Source organism: Pseudorca crassidens, chromosome 9 (genome assembly GCF_039906515.1).
Source record: "Pseudorca crassidens isolate mPseCra1 chromosome 9, mPseCra1.hap1, whole genome shotgun sequence".
NCBI lineage: Eukaryota > Metazoa > Chordata > Mammalia > Artiodactyla > Delphinidae > Pseudorca > Pseudorca crassidens.
This window is the reverse complement of record NC_090304.1, coordinates 49,511,518-49,531,529: the sequence shown is the minus strand read 5'-3', so window position 1 is coordinate 49,531,529 and position 20,012 is coordinate 49,511,518. Positions and strand designations below refer to the sequence as shown.

General features: G+C 45.3%; 1 protein-coding gene across 7 annotated transcripts in view; it reads left to right on the top strand.

Annotated features, from left to right (window-relative positions):
• STIM1 (stromal interaction molecule 1) overlaps positions 1-20,012 on the top strand; it is a 195,027-nt gene that overhangs the window by 158,491 nt on the left and 16,524 nt on the right. For all 7 annotated transcript variants that reach the window (XM_067750122.1, XM_067750125.1, XM_067750126.1 and 4 more), the window contains 3 exons: positions 1,701-1,812; positions 4,423-4,538; positions 14,968-15,145. In XM_067750122.1, the coding sequence (XP_067606223.1) occupies positions 1,701-1,812; positions 4,423-4,538; positions 14,968-15,145 (406 nt within the window). The remainder of the gene's footprint in view (positions 1-1,700; positions 1,813-4,422; positions 4,539-14,967; positions 15,146-20,012) is intronic.

The following is a 20,012-nucleotide window of genomic DNA, read 5'->3' as shown; positions in this document are numbered from 1 at the left end:
GAGTGAGCAAAAATGAATAGGATGTGGTCCCTGCCTTCAATGTCTCCTGACTACTAAGGAGAAATTAGAAAGCATTCTGATGAAGGACAGTTTTGGGGAAAGATATGTATCTTAAGAGAGGAGGGTGATAAATCTCACCATTTCATTCTGCTTCAAAACTTTTTTGGCTTCTTGCTGCTCACAGCGGTAGTTTTCAACTTGAGAAATGTACAGATTCCTTTTAAGGGAAATCATTTATCTTGGGCCTGCAAAGCTGGCTTTATTTAATGGTATTTAAATATGTAGAAACATAAAATGAGGTTTAAGTTGCTATATAAAATTTGTGTACAAATATGAACAAAAACACACTGATACATTAAATAAAAGCAAATTTCAAATCCAATAAAATGACATGTTTTTGCTGAAACCCAGTTGCTCCCACCCAAGGCTCTTTAAGTTCAGCATAGCTGTATTACTGGGTGCTATATGGTGACTCAGTCCTCCCACCATTTTTCTCTACTCAAGCTCCTATGAAACTTTGATTTATATAAGACATCATGATGTCATTTGACTTTTACTTGGCTTGAACATATTCCTTGCATGTTAAGTCCTCTTCTGTTCTTTTATTGTTGATTCTTGATAAAGTATGGAAATAAATTTGTTATATATGTGGCTAAATACCACAGAAATATTAAAATTATTTTACAAGGATTATTTTTATGGTTGTCCATTTAAAAAAATCACAGTCTTATACTATTGAGGAAATGATTAGGTACAGTGATCCGTGTATGGTAATGACATGATTTACCATGTTGTGAATGATCACTCAGTAATTGTTTCAGTTAGAATTGGCTCCTGCTGTGACAGAAAATCTTTTTAATCTGATATAAGTAAAATGGGAAAATACTTTTTGCACAAAACTGAAAAATGTATGAATAGGGCTGTCTACAGGTGTGATCTCATTCAGGGCTTAAGTGATGTCATCTGGATCCGTCACTCGGCTCAGATTTGCCTTAGTATGAAGCTTTCCAGCAGTGTCAGGGAGGATATACATATGTGTGTATGTGTGTGTGTCCATATATATATATATACACACATATATATATATCCTTTATATATATTATTTATATAAATTTTAAAATGTTATATACGTATTATATTTATGACATAATGGCTAGGGCAAGGGCTATTGACGCCAGACGGCTTGAGTCCAAAATTGGCTTTACCAATTCCTGGCTGGATAACTTTGGGAAAGTTACATAACCTTTTTGTGTGTCAGTTTCTTCATCTGTAAAATAGGGATGAAGTGGAACATATCCTTCACATGGTAGTTGCAAAGATTAGTGAGCTAATATCTGTGAAGTGCTTAGCACAGTACCTGTTATATAGTAAGTGCTATGTAAATGATGGCTTCTATTAATATCATTTGTTATTATTATATTGCAATAATATATAATATAATACTATATATAATGTAGTATATTATGTAATAATTAAGGATTATTTTATCCCAGATACTTGAATAGTGGAAGAACAAGTCCATCCCCTATAGGTCAGACAAAAAGTACTGTATGTATTCCTTTCATACTTGGGATTTTATGGGAGAGAGATCTGTTAAACACGTAGACATGTGCTGAATGTTAAGGTCGTGGAGACTGTGACAGTAAGAACAAGCAGTGCTTGCGTTCTGGAGTCATGGCTTTGCTTATCTCTTCCCGCAGTATACAACTGGACCGTGGATGAGGTGGTGCAGTGGCTGATCACATATGTGGAGCTGCCTCAGTATGAGGAGACCTTCCGGAAGCTGCAGCTCAGTGGCCATGCCATGCCGAGGTCAGGAAGGGACTGGGTTCTCTCACTGGGGGTGCAGGGAATGGGCTGGGGTCGGCTTGCCCTCACGTTGCTCTCACCTGTTAACTGAAGTTTCACCCCTTTCAGGGCAGGATCTGTAGACTTCTCACATTTACTGTGCACTTGCTAGAAAGCATATGGACACTCCACATCTATTCTCTTACTTAATAGTTCTGTCAATCCTGGGACTAGTACTAATAGCTACCATTTATTGAGTGCTTAGTGTATGCCAGGCACTCTACTCAACACTTTATGTACAGTATCTCATTTAATTCTGACATCAATCCTGTAAGGTAGGTATTATTGTATCTAGATGATGAACCTGGCCTAGTAACTTTTCCAAGGTCACATGGCTAGTTAGAGGCAAAACTGCGATTTGAACCTAGATCTGGGTAGACTTCAAAGCCTGTGTTTTTTCTCTTTTTCTTTTGCTGTCCCCCCAGCAGTTGCCTCTTTCATTGCCCAGGGGACTCGGGGCTCTTTTAACCTTCCCGGAACTATCCATCTGCAGTTTATCTGCTCTAAAGAACCGGTGCAGAGGTGGGGGCTGACTACCATTGGCCCCAGTCTCCTCTCTGGAATGACTCTTCCGACAGCTGTTATGCCCTAGCTCTGCCTCCCTTTCAGGCACAATGTACTAGGACTTGGGGTGGGTGTGGGGAGGGGATGGAATACTGCTTGGACTTCTTGTTATGTCAAACTAGCGCCATATGTCATTCAGTCATTAATCCATTCACTTATTCATTCACCCAGTATTTACTGGGTACCTGCTCTGGGCCAAGCACTTGTGCTGGGTGCTGGGGATAAAGATGACAACAACCTGCCCTTGCCCTCAAAGGGCTTACTGTCTGGTAAGTGCTGATTATGTATAATCTGTCATCTTATTATGTAGGTGCATCTGGTTATGAGCTTCAGCAAAGGGGAAGGGGGAAGGGGAAGCTGTTGGAATGCCCACACATCGCAGCCTCCAGCCACAGGGCTACCGGGCGCTGCTGTCCAGGCCTAGCTGAGCTGGCTGGTCCCTCCTCTGCTGCCTGCAGCCTCTTATTCACAGCTTCTCCCTACTCTGAGAGAGTAATAATCTTAATGTCTGTACATCCCTTTATAGGGTACTTTCCTACCTATTATTTCAGTTGATTCTCACAATTTTGGGAGGAAGGAATTATTATCCCAACTTTCGGGCAAGCAAACTGAACTTCAGATATTTTATGATTTTTCAGAGCTGGTAAGTGGCAGAGCTGGGATTTGAACTCAGGTCTGCCTGGTTCTAAGTGCCCTGCTTTTTTCACTGCACCTTCCTCTTGCCCCATGTAGTTTGAAAATAGGCTTCCTGGAAATACTCAGTTTAGTTCTATTTAACAAAACTTTACCAAGCACTTACCATGTGCCATGCTCTCTCCTGGGTCCTGAGGACAAAGAAATGCATTAGACCTCACATTTGCCTTGAGGAACTCCACGTTTAGTGGAAAAGACAGACAATTAAACAGATGATTGACCATGAAGCTCCAGGATTTAGGTTTCTTTCCCATGGAAATAGCAGTATTGCCCTGTGGATCCCTGGCCTATTCCATCTTGAAGAACGGCTATGGCTTGGATTAAAACTGTAAAACATAGGGTAAGAAGTTAGTTCTCAGGCAGTGCGCTCACTTGGCCATTCTGTGACTAGGATTAGATCCAAGACCAGACCCAGCCAGGCTGGGCATAGGGGTAGAGATAAACAAGCTGTGGTACCTTAGCGACAGCAGGAAGCATGGAGCGTTCAGAGAGTAGGGTGTGGGGTAGAGTGTGGGCGCTTCTAGGCCCATCCCTAGGCAGCGTGGTATAATGGGACGGATCTAGCAGATTTGCGTTGTATCCTGCCTTTGCCACTTACTTGCTGCGTGACTTTGGGAAGTTACTTACCTCTAAGTCTCATTTTTCTTATCTGTAAAATGGAGCTAATAATAGAACTGGGTTCTTAAAGTGTGAGGACCAAGTGAGGTATTGTATCTAAAGTGTCAGAACAATATGAGATATACACAGCTGCTTATTAAATGTTAGCTCATCTCTCATTTCTTAGAAGTTCTAATGCAATGCTTGTTGCATTGCATTATAAGAAGACTAATGCAATGCTTGTTGTCAGCAGATTTATATTTAATGACAATGTGTTAGGATTAGGATAATTCAGAGGTCCCTAGAATCGCTGGGTCACGTGGCATAACATTTTGACCTGGGCTGGACAGGTGAATGTGTTTGCAAATGGTGGGAGTATGGGGACAGGTATATAGTGGATAATCCCTGGAAGGAGAAGTACAACAGAAAATTTACAGTTGGGTGTGGGAATGGTTACAGATGGATAATCCTTTGAGAGTAGGATATTCAGGAGATGGTGGACATGGGGAGAAGGGTGAACAAATTCTTGGTGAATGTTATGTGTCCTGTTCACTGCTTGTTGAGATCCACTGGTACAGACTCTGTGTACTAGAGTGCAGAGGGGAGCAATCGCCAGGAGCTAGAAGTCATGGAAGTGTTCCTGGGCGAGGTGGGTAGTCCTACCAGGATCCTTCCTGCTTTGCCGGCAGGGAACTGAGCCCCTACTCTTTGTCCCAACAGGCTCGCTGTAACCAACACCACCATGACAGGGACTGTGCTAAAGATGACAGACCGGAGCCATCGGCAGAAGCTGCAGCTGAAGGCCCTGGACACAGTGCTCTTTGGGCCTCCTCTCTGTGAGTCCTGTGGCAAGAAGGGCTGCTGATGTGCCATGGACCCGAAGGCAGTTGGAGTGGCTGGGTTGAGGTCCTGGGTCTGCCCTAAATGGATAAAATGAATGTTCTAGAGAGGTACACAATGCTGCTGAGATCCAGGGGAGGGATAAAGAAGGCATCCTATAGAAGAGGTGGCGTGTGACCTCTGCCTTTAAAGATGGATAGGGTTTTATTCCATGGAGGTGGCAGGAGAGGGCATTCTAGGTGGAGGAAACAACCTGAGCAGGGATACAAACGCTAAAATATGAATGGCATGCTCAGGTATAAAAAGTCACCCAAAAGGGGCCGAGTGCCATTTAGCTGTTCCTGCTCTCAGCTGTGGATATGCAGAGGGTATGAACTGATTGCTGGACATTTTGTGTCCTTGGACAGACAAACGGGATTAAGCAGGCTTTCACTGAATCAATAGAGACACACTCAGACCAAGGAAGTTTGGTCTCTTCAACCCAGGGTTAGTTGAGGGTATTAGGTGCTTCAACTCCTGAAGATCTGCGAGGTGGGAAGGGCCAACCTTGCCAACCTTTTTTTATTCTAAGTGAACTCAGCACAGAAGTAGCAAGATTTCTTAGAAAATTAGTCTTGACCAAACAGTCTCTTAGGGCCTACTCCCTGCCCTTTGGGAGCTGTTGGCATCAATTGAGGATGCCAGCAGCAGAATGCTATAGAACCAAGAACCAGTCCAGAGAAGCAGCTGGCAGGCAGGGTCATGGGCAGTATAACATTTCCCTGTCCGTGCATTTGGCTTGACAAGTGCCCAAGCTGATGTCTCAATAGAGGTGGATGGGTCTGTACTTTCCGTGGTTTAAAAAAATTTTAATAGACTTTATTTATTTAGTTAGTTAGTTATTTGGCCATGCGGCTTGTGGGATCTTAGTTCCCCAACCAGGGATCGAGCCCAGGCCCACAGCAGTGAAAGCCCGAGTCCTAACCACTGGACCACGAGGGAATTCCCTATATTCATTTTTTTAATTTAAAAAAATTAAAAAAATTTTTTTTTAGCCACACTGCACAGTATCCTAGTTCCCCGACCAGGGATTGAACCCGTGCCCCATGCAGTGGAAGTGCAGAGTCTTAACCACTAGACCACCAGGGAAGTCCCTAGACTTTATTTTTTAGAGTAGCTTTAGGTTTACATCAGAATTGAGTGGAAGCTACAGAGATTTTCCATATACCTCCTGCCCTCATGCATGCACAGCCTCCCCCATTATCAGCATCCTCACCACAGTGCTACACTGTGATGTCACAGTGGTAACAACTGCTGAACCTGCACTGACACAGCATTATCACCCAGAGTCTGTAGTTTACATTAAGGTTCACTCTTGGTGTTGTGCAGTCTGTGGATTTCGACAAATGTATAATGATGTGTATCCATCTGTGTGGTGTCATACAGAATGGTTTCACTGCCCTAAAGATCCTCTGTGCTCCACCTATTTACCCTGCCCTCCTCCTCAACCCCTGGCAATCACTGATTTTTTACTTCTCCATAGTTTTGCCTTTTCCAGAAGGTCTATATCTTTTGAAAACGTGAAACAGAGCAACATGGGAGAAGACCATTTCCATCTCCTTTGTTGCCCTGTTTTTGGTCCTAGGACACATTTTTTTCTTGTGATTCATTTATAAGTTTTGAATAAATGACACAGCGAAGTCACTACTCTTTATATGAGACCCACCCTGCATACTGAGCAATGGGCTTTCATTCATCCACTAACATTTATTGAGCACCTACTGTGTACCACTATGCATGACAGGGTCCCTACTCTCAAGAAGTTCCTTCTGAGTGGAGATTGGCATGTCAACAAATTGAATAAATGGTCAACAAATACGGTGGTATAACTGTCGTGTAAGTCATTCCATAGTTCAGGCGGGAGCACAAAGTAGGGAGGAGTTTTCAATTGCAGACCAAGAAGCTTTATGGAGAGGATCACTCTTGAGCTGACTCTTGAAAAATGGGAAGTGGCTTTATTAAACTCTCTCCGTTAACAGCCTATTCCCCTCTCTTTGTATACACCAGCAAGAACACTTCTGCCAGAAGAATCAAACCCAGCAGTGAAAGCTAAGCTATCTTTGCAGAGGCTGTCCTCTGTCACACCTTAGTTAGGGGAGGTCTCCGCCAGCCTGAAAGTCTTCCTTAGTCTTCTGAGACATATTAACTGTTACATGTTCTGATTCAAAATAGGATTTACCATATCTGAAAGGGTGCATTAGAAACTGCAGGTTAAAGTCAGCAAGGATTGTATATGGAAAAATCAGCTAGGGCTGGAGAGCATAGGCACCAGAATCCTGAGTACATACATGGTACTGAGTCCCAGAGGTCAGAGCCAGCAAGAGGAGCCTTGGTGAAGCTGGTTAGACTGATACCAGGACAGGAGTATCTTATCCTAGACTCATTTCATATAGCCTATAGGTTGCATATGACCTAATCTAAGGGAGGTCAGAGGTCAGCAGAAAACTATTTCTGAGATTGGCAGAGCAGGGGTACTAGAGCTAAGAAGATACTTCACACCCACTAGGAATAGCTACAATAAAAGCGAAAACAAAAAACAGAAAGTAAGTGTTGGCAGGGGTGTGGAGAAATCAGAACCCTTGTACATTTCTAGTGATAATGTAAAAAGGTTCAGCTACTGTAGAAAATAGTGTTCCTCAAAAAATTAAACATAGTTATCATGTAACTCAGCGATTCCATGCCTAGGAATGTACCCAAAGAACTGAAAACAGTACTGAAACAAGTATATATACATAGCAGCATTATTCACAATAGCTGAAAAGTGGAAGCAACCCATATATCCATCAATGGATGAATGGATAAATAGTGGTGGTATATAAATACAGTGAAATATTACTCAGCCATAAAAAAGAATGAAGTTCTGATACATGCTACAACATGGATGAACCTGGAAAAAAGTGGCCTAAAAAAGTGAAAGAAGTGACAGAACTGAGGGAGTGAAAGAAGCCAGACATAAAAAAGGACACATATTGTATGATTCCATTTATATGAAATATTCAGAATAGATAAATCCATAGGGACCAAATACAGATTGGTGGCTGGCAGGGGCTGGAGGGAGTGGGAAATGGGAAGCGACTGGTAATGGGTATGGGATTTCTTTTTGAGGTAATGATAAGGTTATAACATTAATTGTGCTGATGGTTACACAGCCTTGTGAATACGCTAAAAGCACTGAATTGTACAATTTAAAAGAGTGAACTTTAGGGTATGTGGATTATATCTCCATCATAATCATCATCATCATCATCATTATACACAAATTGATTTTTTATAACTCCTGGACTTCCATTTAGAGAACTTCTTATAAAGTTTAGGAAAGCACCTTGGTCTCTTCAGAATTGCCACTCACTGTGTGACCTGGTGTAGGTCACTTTTCTCAGTATGTGTTTGCTGATTTGCGTCATGAAACAGCTGAACTAAAGGATCCTTATAATTCCTTTCAGCTGTACATTCCATGATTTTGGGCAAGAACCCTTTGGTTGATAAGGGTTCTGTGTAAAAGACAGGAGGAGGTCTGTTCTTTCCTCCTGTATCCTGTATCCTGTACTTTTGGGATTTCTGTATTTGGCCCTTGCCTTATCAAGTGACCTTTGGCAATTTAGTTCTCCTGCCTAGATTTAGCTTCCCTCATCTGTAGAATGGGCTTGGTCGTTAAGGCTCTTACTGGCTCTCTCATTCAAGGACTCAGGTAGAGTTGGTGTACTCCTGGGAGCTAAGATTTTGGAATCCAGCAGCTGTCCTGATGGCAGAGATTGTTTTTATACTTTCCTGCTGATGCTTCTTAAAGAAAAATTTTGAAAATTGCCAGCTGGAACCTGAGGAAGATACTAGGAAGCTCTTTGCCAGGAGACTTCTGCAAGGGCGGGGCCATGCCTGGTGGGTATCTGCAAAGAATCCCTTGATCTGTGTCCCTCTCAGCTCTGTTTTCCCATTTGCGCATGGACTGAAATCCCTAGGTCAGTGCTCTTCCCTGTGCAGCACTCACGTAGGACTTAGAGTGATGGCCTGTGCTGGCTCTGCTGGGTTCTACATCCAGGGTGAGCGCTCAGGCCTCACCACAGGCTTGTAGTAAACACCCCCAGAGCACGTGGGCCCACTTCAGTTTCCAGTCATGGCTACCTCTCCCAGTCTTAACGGGTCTGAGGTTTGAGAAATCGCAAATCAAAATTTTGTTTACTGTAGCTGGGGGTGTCTGCTGAGCGAGCAGGATCCATCCACTCACAGCAGCCTCAGAGCTTGGGAAGGGGGAAGAGGGATCACACTGGCTCGGCCCAGAGTCCTGACAATGGCAGACAGCTCAGTCCTCCCCATGTGGCCACAGAGCAGCACAGGTGCTTTCCTGTCTTTTCCACCTGCAGAGTTGGCTCCAGGCTGGCCCACCTGGGGCTCTCCTGGCCGTGCCGCTAGTCAGGTGTCAGGTGTGCTCTGAGACATAGAGGCCCAAGGACAGTGTTCAGTTTGGGGCCTAAGTTGATGTCTCATTAGGGCAGCAAATGATTCACTGAGGGAGAAATTGAGGCCCAGATGAGGTGAGTTTTTAGACGTCGTTCAGCTTTTCAATAGCAGAGCCATGCCTCAAACCTAGGTCTTTTTTTTTTTTTTTTTTTTTGTGGTACGCGGGCCTCTCACTGTTGTGGCCTCTCCCGTTGCGGAGCACAGGCTCCGGACGCGCAGGCTCAGCGGCCATGGCTCACGGGCCCAGCCGCTCCGCGGCACGTGGGATCTTCCCGGACCAGGGCACGAACCCGTGTCCCCTGCATCGACAGGTGGACTCTCAACCACTGCGCCACCAGGGAAGCCCCCTAAACCTAGGTCTTTAACTTACATTTCAGTGCTCTTTTCTACTGTATTATCCCACCCTCTACTTGTGTTAGAGGAAACAAGATATAAGAGTTTTAGCTTTGAAATCAAGCAAACTGGCTCTATCACTCACTCACTCGCTTTGTGACCTTGGGCACATTCCTAAGGTTCTCTGTGTCCCAGTTTCCCCTAAGTAAATGATAGCTACTGTTTTTAGTGTAATGCCTGCTGTGGTTGGTCTCGGGCTAAGGGCTTATGTGCCCTTTGTGCTCTTAGCACAAAGAGAAGGGTGCAGAGAAGGGTGCAGAGAGAGGCCTGCCCAGTAATTGCGAGGGCTGGGGAATTTTCCTTTGTGATAGAGGAAAAGACGAGACTGCACCTTGTCTTCCTTCCTCAGTGGCTCAGGTAATAGGGAAAAGTCCTCAGGAAGCAGGAGTAGCTGCCTCTCTGGCACAGCTTGCTCTGGTCTCTGTCAGCTGTTCTTACCCTCTTTCTCCTTTTTGTTATGTTCCAACTTACCCTTCAAGCCTTCTCTAGGATGCCTTTCCAGCCTCTTCCCGGGCATGCTCAACCCTTCCCTCTTACTTTCCTCTGGGGATTCACAGCCCTTTGTACCTGCTTTTTTGTGTGTTTGTTATTTCAGATTTGCCTTTTTTTTTTTTTGAAGTATAGTTGATTTACAATATCGTGTTAGTTTCAGGTGCACAACAAAGTAATTGTACCTGCTTTCTGTATAACAATCGGTTTTCCTGTCTGTTACTCTTTAAACTGGAAACTCCTTGAGGGTAGACACAGCTTTGTTCATCTGTCATCAGCACTCAGTGTAAGGCCCAGCAAGGAAGAAGTGCCAGGAGATGAATGCTAGAAGTTACACAGAAGGAAGCTGGGGGAGGTGGGAGAAGAGTCTGGCCCAGCTTAGTTGTGGGGAGAACCGCTCCCTATGTAGTGTCTGTGCATAGGTGAGGCAGCTAAGGCAGTTTTTGGCTACAACCAGAAGGGAGGAGGGCCCAGAAATAGTTCTTACAGGTTAAACAGATACCTCAGCACAGAAGGCTGTGTAAATGACAAGAGAAACTCCTAGCACATACATTAGTGTGGGCAGTAGAACGGTGGAGAGAATAGACTGGGAGAGGGGATTCCAGAAAGTGATAATTATTGGAGGCTCACATTCTCATTGCTAACTGGCACCCTGAAAATTCTCACCATCACCCCTGACTGTGTTCACATGTAAGCATCTCATTTGTTTACACCCTCCTCCCTTGCCTCGGGCCTGATTGTGTTAACAGTTGACCTAATTTTGCTAAAATCTGTTTGCAGCACTCAGGCTGGGAATTCTGCCACCCTCTGGCTCCCCAGGTCCTAACCAGCTTCCCTGGGTTCGCTCTGTTCACCTAGCCAGCCACCTCTGCTCTCATGAAACCTCCATGGTTTCTCTGTGGCTGTGTTCCCTGGTGTGAGGTGGATTCTGAGAGCTGAGCTCCAGTCGGGGTTGTGAGGACAGCTTGCCATATTTTTTCTGATCCCAGGAGCTGGTATTTATTTGCCTTCCACGTGCACTTTATATTGTATCTCCCCTTTCCTGCTAAAACCTCCCTTTCTTCTTCCCTTTTTCTCTCCTTTCCACCTTTGCTGAGTACCTGCTCTGGCCAGCCTCTATGCTAAGTATGAGGCTACAGAGATAAGTAAGTCTTGTGCCCTGGTCCTGAGTAACTCACAGATTACCAGAAGGTGACTGCCATGGAAGCTGAAAAACACACAGGGCCGACCTTGAGATAATACATGTTTTAAGCTATCCAAAGAGTGGGTTGGTCAGGGAATCCTAGGGCAGACCTTGAGATAATACATGTTTTTAGCTGTCCAAAGAGTGGGTTGGTCAGGGAATCCTAGTTCAGAGGAGAAGGAATGGGCAGGTCTCTGTGAACTGTGGTAGGCTGGGAAGGTGGTGGGAATTGAAGAATAGGATTGAGATTATGATAGGAAGAGGTACATCACTAATAAGGCATAGACTAGACTCTTAAATTCCCTATTTTCCCTTCTTTTTCTGACACAATAGTTTATAGATTCTGTATCTGTCAGGGTTCTCCAGAGAAACAGAACCAATAGGTTATGTATATAGATACATATACGAGGAGATGTATTATGAGAATTGATTCATGCTATCATGGAGGCCAAGAAGCTCCACAATCTTTCCGTCTGCAAGCTGGGACCCCAGGAAAGCCAGTGGTATAATTCAGTCTGAGTCTGAAGGCTGAGAACCAGGGGAGCTGATGGTGTGAGTCCTTGTCTGAGTCTGAAGATTGAGAGCCAGGGGAGCTGATGTAAGAGGGCAGGGGAAGATGGATGTCTCAGCTCAAGCTGAGAGAGCATATTTGCCCTACCTCTGCTTTTTGGTTCTGTTCAGGCCCTTAGTGGCATGTGGACGATTGGATGATGTCCAGTCGCATTAGTGAAGATGACCTTCTTTACTTAGTGTACCGATTCAAATACTAATCTCTTATGAAGACAACTCCACAGACACACCCAGAAATAATGCTTTACCAGCTATTCAGACATCCCTTAGCCCAGTCAAGGTGACACATAAAGTAAACCATCACAGATTCCCTTAGGACTGTGGGGTTCAGCCCGGGGCCCCACTGAAGGGAACTGACAATTCTCACATCTACTTCTCCAACTCCTACCTCTTCCTCAAATCCCACATCTACATTCTTTATTACCTATGGGATATGCCCATCTAAATGTCTCCAAACACCTCAAAGCACTTTCATTTACAACTATGCATTTGATCTTTTAGTAATTCTGTGATAATGCATTTTACAGTTGAGGAAGCTGAGACCCAGATGGGGGAAATGAATTTCATGACAGATTGGGGCAGAGGCAAGCATAGAACCCAGACTTCCTCATACTAAGTGCAGGATGCTTCCTCTGATGAAACAAAAATTTCTCTACATGAGGCCTTACGTGTAACCTCAAAGGCCTGGCCATTCAGCCTTTGGATCTTCACTGTCCTGATGACAATGCCACAGCCAGCTCCCAGCATGTTGTTTCGTGGGAAAACTCAGGCCTTGGAATCCTTAGAGTTGAACTCAGGCTAGATCAGGGGATATAGGCATCTCCATGGTGAGAGATGTTTGCATGTAGTAAAACAGAAACAATACCTGCTGCATGAGTATGAGAAAGTGGGGTGTAGCAGAAAGACCATGCAGTCAGGCAAATCTGGATTTGAATCCAAGCTCTGTCACTTTTTATGGACTCTGGCAAGTCAGTGCCTCTCTGGAGCCTCAGTTTTCTGGTCTACAGAATGGGAAGACTCTACCTTATAGAATAGTTGTGAGAATTTGAAATGAATATAAATGCCCGTTCCCATTTTATATTTTCTCTATTTCCCTTCTTTGCTTATGTGGATTAAAGAGAGGGAGATATCACACTTGAGGCTTGTCAGTGAAGATTCAATCCCACTAATATTTATTGAATACCTTCTGTGTGCTGGTCAGTGCTGTGCTGGGCACTGGCCTACAGACAAGGGATGATCAGTAGGGGCCACAGAGTAAACCAGCTAGATTAGACTTATTTTCTTCCCACCAAGCTTGGTAGCCCATGGGATGCGACAGGCAGTATATTTGAGCTTCAGCTATGCATTTGAAAAGGCAGAGGGATATATGGGATGGATGCTTGTGTATTTAGGTGGAGTCAAAACTGGCTGAAGAGACCCAGGGAGTGACTGATAGAGCCTATCCTTGCCCCTGGTCATTCAGTATTTTTATTTATGCGTTGGATGAGAATATGAAGCTGGGAAAAATAGGATCTTGTTTCAAATCAATCTAGAGAAGGTAGAATAAGGGACTGAATAGAATAGATCCACACCCAATCTGTATGCCCACCTCAAGAACTTTGAAGTGTTGGAGGTAATAGGGGGAGGGTGCTGGTCGCATGGAGTCTTGTTTGAACAGAGTACCTTTGACTTTGAGTAGGAACGTAAAGGAGATGTTGATGATGAGAAACCCTGGGAAGCCAAGATGAAAAGTCTTTAATAAACAGGGGAGACAAACAGTACCCCAGCCTTTGGTGGAGGCTGGATAGGAGGCAGGTGTGTTCCAGAAAGGAAAGCAGCTCGCTGTGCTGCAGAGATATCCCTTCTTGGGACCTGAAGGATGGGAGAGTGGGGACTTGAGAATGGCTGGAAGTATAGACCTTCCGGGAAGCTAGAGGATGGCCGCTAGAGGACCCTCAGTTTTCTCTGTTGGAGTCTGGCATAAACACGTAAAGGACACGGCTACACCCTGGACCTAGTAACTCCCCTCCCTTGGATGGAAATAGAATGTGCTAATCTGTCCTTGATCCCACACCATCCCCAGGTCCTACTGCTCAGCCTTTCAATGAGGAGCTATGAATATAACCCTTTTTGTCAAACTGGGCCTCAGCTTCGTGCAGTGGGATTTCAGCTCCATGTGTCTTTTCCTGCTGTCTAGACCCTGCCTCAACTCGGTGGCTCCACTGGATCCTTTTGGATTCCCCTCAGCCCCTTGTCCTTACTGGGCACGGAAATCCCGTCAGTCCTGCCTCCCCCTCCCCAACACCAGGTGACGCACTGTGCACAGGACGTCATTACCTCTTTTCCCTCGTCTGGGGCCCCTCTGAGCCATAGCTGCTCTATCTCAAGTGGAGTACAATGCAGGCAGGGCCTACAGGAGCAGCCTCTTTCCCTCCTGGTGTCTCTTTCAGTCTCCTGTGCTGTGGCCGAGAGCCCAGGTCTGGCACACCGGGACCAATCTCAGGCTCCAGGACTGCCCCTCTTCTGGCGGGCTCAGTTCTTGGGACGTGGTTTTTACTCTTATCTTCTGATGTTATTCCTTGTCTAGCTTTTTGGTTTTGCTCTGGAGACTGAGCATTGCTTTGAACCCCAGCTGGCGGCCAGGGCCCTCGCACCTCACCAGATTGCTGCCAGGCCTTCCCTGGAGGTATTCTCTCTTCCTGGCACATGTCATGTCTTAATGTGTACCAATCTCTTGATGCTACTCCTGTTCTACCTGGTCTCTGGGCTGAGCCGCAGCCTAGAAATGCTCTCTGTAGATGAGACTTGCAGACCTTTACCTGCTCTGTTCTTTGTACCTTGTACCTAGAATAGCCTCGTAGTCCAGGAGACCCAGCTCCTGCAATAATCTCAGTCCCACAGCCAGTCCTCAGGCTCCAGTGACATTGCTTGGTACCCTTACCAGCCATCCCCTTCTACCTAGTGTAGCACTGTAGCCTTGCTTACCCTGTAGGGTAAAAGCCACTGCATCTGGGCACATGGGCTCATTGCAGCCCAGAATGGCTGGGATGTATTGAGAAGGCACTAGTTCTCTTCACTGTGTATTAGGAGAGTATGATCCAGTAAGCATTCTGTATTGCTCTAAGGCCTCTCATCCTTTCCAAACTAGGCCTTGACTTAGTAGAGAAAATGGCACAGAGTGTGGCCAGTGTGTGTCTAAGAAGAGAAACGACTTCCTCCTGAGCGGGAAGGCTTTGTGGAGGAGGGGATGCAGCAGGGTCTGCAGGGCTAAGTGTGTAGTGGGCACCCCGACTCACTGTGCCCTTCTTCTCTGGCAGTGACCCGCCATAATCACCTCAAGGACTTCATGCTTGTGGTGTCTATCGTTATTGGTGTGGGCGGCTGCTGGTTTGCTTATATCCAGAACCGTTACTCCAAGGAGCACATGAAGAAGATGATGAAGGATCTGGAGGGCTTACACCGAGCTGAGCAGAGTCTGCATGACCTTCAGGAAAGGTAAGGCCCTGTCCCTTCCCCACGGCCCTGATGCTGCCATCTCTTGGGAGCCTCCAGTTTCCACCTGCGCTGTGGGCCGTCTGGCTCCTGAGACCCTGCCGACGACGTAGAGGCCCAGGCTGTGTCATCCTTCCAAACCTGCATCAGAGCCTAGGTTCCTGCCATTCCATTCGCACAGGCAAGTATTCCTCCCCAGGGCAGAAGCTTATTTCTATCTTTTCTCCCTCGGAGCTTCAGAGGGAGAAGTGTGGAGCTGTCAGAGGTCTTGAGCTTCCCTGGTTGGATGACTAGTTAGGGGTCATTCTATCCTCCGTCCCACCTCTGGACTGCTTCCCTTCCCATAGAAGTAGACATAATTAACTGTTCTTCACTGTTTCCCAAAGAAACCTCACAAATCTGTCTTCCTAATACCTTTCCTGCTTTCTTGTACAGCATCTAAATCTCATGAGACTCACTTGTTGTATGACTTTGGGTAAATCCCTTTCCTTTCTAGGACTTATTTTCTCATCAGTAATGTAAAGGCATTGAACTAGGAGAATACCAGGGCCTTCTAGCTCTGATAGTCTGGTATTCTGTTTAAATAAAACATGGCTTAGAGACTATTGTAGAAGATCTAGCTGTGAAGAGAAGGTGCCAGTCAGTCAGCCAACCTAAGTATTGGGTTGGCCAAAAGTTTCCTTCGGTTTTTAAAGTAAAAATAAAAGACACATTTTTCATTTTCACCAAGAACTTTATTGAACAGTGTATTCACCGTTTTGTTCCACTACCTTCTGCCATTTTTCAGACAGCTTCGTAGTTCCATCTCCCCAAAACTTTTTATCTTTTTGAGCAAAGAACCGTTCCAGGTGCCTTTTACAGTCTTTCAGGGAATTGAAATTTTTTCCATTAAGAGAATTTTGTAAAGACCGAAATAAATGGAAATCCGAAGGTGCAATATCTGGTGAATACGGCGGGTGAATCAGAACTTCCCAGCCAAGCTGTAACAGTTTTTGCCTGGTCATCAAAGAAACATGCGGTCTTGCGTCATCCTGATCAAAGATTATGCATTTTCTGTTGAATAATTCTAGACGCTTTTCATCGAGTGCTGCTTTCATTTGGTCTAATTGGGAGCAATACTTGTTGGAATTAATCGTTCGGTTTTCTGGAAAAAGCTCGTAATAGAGGACTCCCTTCCAATCCTACCATATACACAACATCACCTTCTTTGGATGAAGACCGTTCTTTGGTGTGGTTGGTGGTGGTTCATTTCACTTGCCCCACGATCTCTTCCCTTCCACATTATTGTACAGTATCCGCTTTTCATCGCCCGTCGCAATTTGTTTTACAGACAGAACATTTTCGTTACACTTAAGTAGAGAACCGCATGTGGAAATACGGTCAAGAAGGTTTTTTTGCTTAACTTATGTGAAACGCAAACATCAAAGCGATTCACATAACCAAGCTGGTGCAAATGATTTCCTACGTTTGATTTGGATATCTTGAGTATGTTGGCTATCTCCCGCGTGGTATAATGTTGATTATTCTCAATTAATGTCTTGATTTTATTGCTGTCAACTTCAACTGGCCTACCTGACCGTGGAGCATCATCCAGCAAGCACGAAACTTCGCAAACCACTTTTGACATGTTCAATCAGTCACAGCACCTTCTCCATACACTGCACAAGTCTTTTTTGCGGTACGCGGGCCTCTCACTGTTGTGGCCTCTCCCGTTGCAGAGCACAGGCTCTGGACGCGCAGGCTCAGCGGCCATGGCTCACGGGCCCAGCCGCTCTGCGGCATGTGGGATCTTCCCGGACCGGGGCACGAACCCATGTCCCCTGCATCGGCAGGCGGACTCTCAACCACTGCGCCACCAGAGAAGCCCCAAAAATTCACCAATTTTGATAAGTTTTTTTTTTAAATGCATGCTGATATGACAGCTGTCACAATACAGTCTAACAAAATTGTTTCTAATGAAGTTAAAGACAACTAAGCGCTACTGGAACCATCTTACAGAGAAAAACCAAACGAACTTTTTGGCCAACCCAACACTTCCTGAAGTCTAGGAATCAGGTCTGTGCAGGGAATTGTAAGGAAGTCACTGCTCCTGGGGCCACAAAGCTCACACTTAAGAAGGAGCAGTGACTCAGTGCCAGCTTATGGGACGAGAGCTTCAAGGACTGGAGGGGAACAGAGGTAGGAGATGAGTGGATGTGGAGTCTGAGGAGGTGGCCTTGAACGACGGGTAGGAAAGATGTAACCTGGTAGTTCTGGTTGAATGTATAGAGTGAGGCCAGATCCCTGGCACCTACAGACTCACATGGAGAAATTTAGCAGGATGCAAAAGGCAATAGAGAGTCAATGTAGGTATTTGGCTTTTTTGCTTTGTTTTGGTTTTGAGAAAAGGAGAAGCCTACTTCAGAACTGTCTTTTAGAAAATTATTCCAACAGCCTAGGGGCTCCAGTTGGGAAGTCTTTGCAGGAATCCATGTAAAAAGGAATGAAGAAGTCTGGCTCTTTTCTGTTATTTTAAAATGATAGATATAATTTTCTTTGGAGGGATGGGGAAAGGATTTCTTAAGAGCTAGGTATTGTTAAGTACTTAAATGTATTATTGTTTTTAATCACCACAACCCTGTTAGGTAGGTATTGTTATCCCAATTTTCAAGTTGAAGAAATGAAGCCTCAGAGAGTGTGAGTGTCAGTAAGTAGTAAGCTAGGAATTTCGACACCCACAGGGTGCTGCCTCAATAAAGGCAGGCTTAGCAGATTCATTTCCATGGGCTGGACTTTTAGGAGGCAAGAGGAGTTTTATCTTTGAGCCGATTCCTGGCTACTTTGCTGGACCCCCTCGTTCCTGGGCCCTTTTCCAAACGGGGGCTAAATGCTGCTATGTGGGCAGTCCCCGTTCTTCATTTGTCTGAAAAACATGTACTGTTTTCATTCCAAAGGCAAAGAATCTAGGCAGGAGACATTCCAAGTTTGGGGATAAAACTAAGCTCCCAGCCCTCCCTGCTCCGCACGGCCTCCAGAGCTAAATGACCACTGCGGCACTTGGAGAAACAAATGCACACACTCCCCAAAGACAGGCTTGCACCTGTGCACACACATATCCTCCTCTGACAGTGTCCAGAGCCCATGTGCCTCCTTGTCCCTCCTCACTTTGGCAGGCCTACACTGTCAGCCACCAAAGAGCTTTTTTACAGAGTTCCTGATATTTTGGGTGAATAAATGTAATGCTACATGTGCATTCCAGTTAGGATTTCATTGGGTTTCAGGATAATTCTTTGAGGCAGGCAGGAATTTTGATTCCCATTTACAAAGGAAGAAACAGGCCTAGTCCAGGGAACAGACTTGTCCATAGTCATACAGCTGCTTAGAGCCAGGGCTTGCAGTCAGGCTGCCTGATTTTCTTGCTTGTAATGGTAACTGATTGCTGCCTTCAGGGTGCTCAGTCTTCTGTGGAGGAGATGTAGTGAGACAAGGCTTGATTGTATATTCATTTTCTCATTTCTGTACCCAGTGGTATTTATTGATCTTCATCTCTATTAGATCCTGTTAGGGTTATGAAAGTGGGTCAGTTCTGATTCTACTTTAAAAGGAGCTCCCTATTGTATGGAGAAGACAGGCATATCACAGGCTTTTCAGAAGAGGCTGCTTCCGGAGAGGATAATATTTCAGTGAAGAATCGAATCTCTAGTGGTGTAATTTCAAGCAGTGGGGTCATGGAAGAATACAATAAAGGAGGACATTCAGCAAGGGGAAGGGGAAGGGGATGGGGCTGGAAATGGCGCCTCTGATTTGTTTTTAGCTGTGCATGTAGCGCCACCTGCTGTATACCTTAAGGAGGCTCAACTCCCTTTCACTCCAGGAACAAAGTAGACAGAAGGCTGCAGTTTGTCAGCAGGAAGCGTGCAGCCTAGACATTTTCCCTCTTCCCTCCTTACTTGTCACCACATCTTTTGAGGCTTCAGTCACTGACACATCTGGACTTGGGATTATTTAGAGGCTGAGTTCTGTTTCTGCCTCTTCTGTTTCACCTTCTTAATGAACTCAGTGGTCAGTGCTCTTCTCTGTGGGCCCTACTTGTTCTGTAGCCTATCCTTCCTCTTCCGTACCTCAAGTCTAAAGCCATATATCACTTGTCTTCTTCCTCATCCTTTCCCCCTCTTATCCTGGTTCCCCGGTAACTTGGTGGTTCCTGCTAAGATCGGAAGACCTGACAGTGGCTAAGTCCTTTCCCTCTTCCAGAGGGACTAGCCAACTGTTACTCTTTCTTCTGGGTCTAGTCCCAGGCCTCACCTTCCCTGACTCCTTTCAGGCAGAGTTGATCACCCCATCCCTGGGGCCTACCCAACACCTTGTATATCTCTCTATCATAGAACTTATCACACTGTGTGCACCTATCTGTTTACTTGTTTATATTGGACTAGATTATGAGTACCTCAGCAGCAGAGACAGTTTTCTCACTCATTTCAATATATCTAGGGCTCAGCACAGGGCTTGGCATTTAGTAGATGCCTTAAAGTACTTGGTGAATGAACGGATGGATGAATGAATGAACATAGATATGTGGCGGAAAGAAGGGAGGAAGGAAGGAAGCTTGGTTGGATGGATGAAAGGTTTTGTCAGTAAACAGAGGGAATGTGTGGGTGGGTACAAGGGCATATTTTCATTATAACTGATGCCCTTTAGATCTTACCCACCATGGAAGATACTTAGGAAGGGAACTCAGGGCTGGGGACAGCAGGGGCTCTCCCAAATCCTGTCCAGCCCCTTTGGCATGAATTTCATTTTTTGGTGCTTCTGGGAACAGGTACTCAGGAGTCCAAGAGGTACAGCTCAATAGTTCCTCTCTCATCTTCCTTAAATCCCCCCCACTACCACC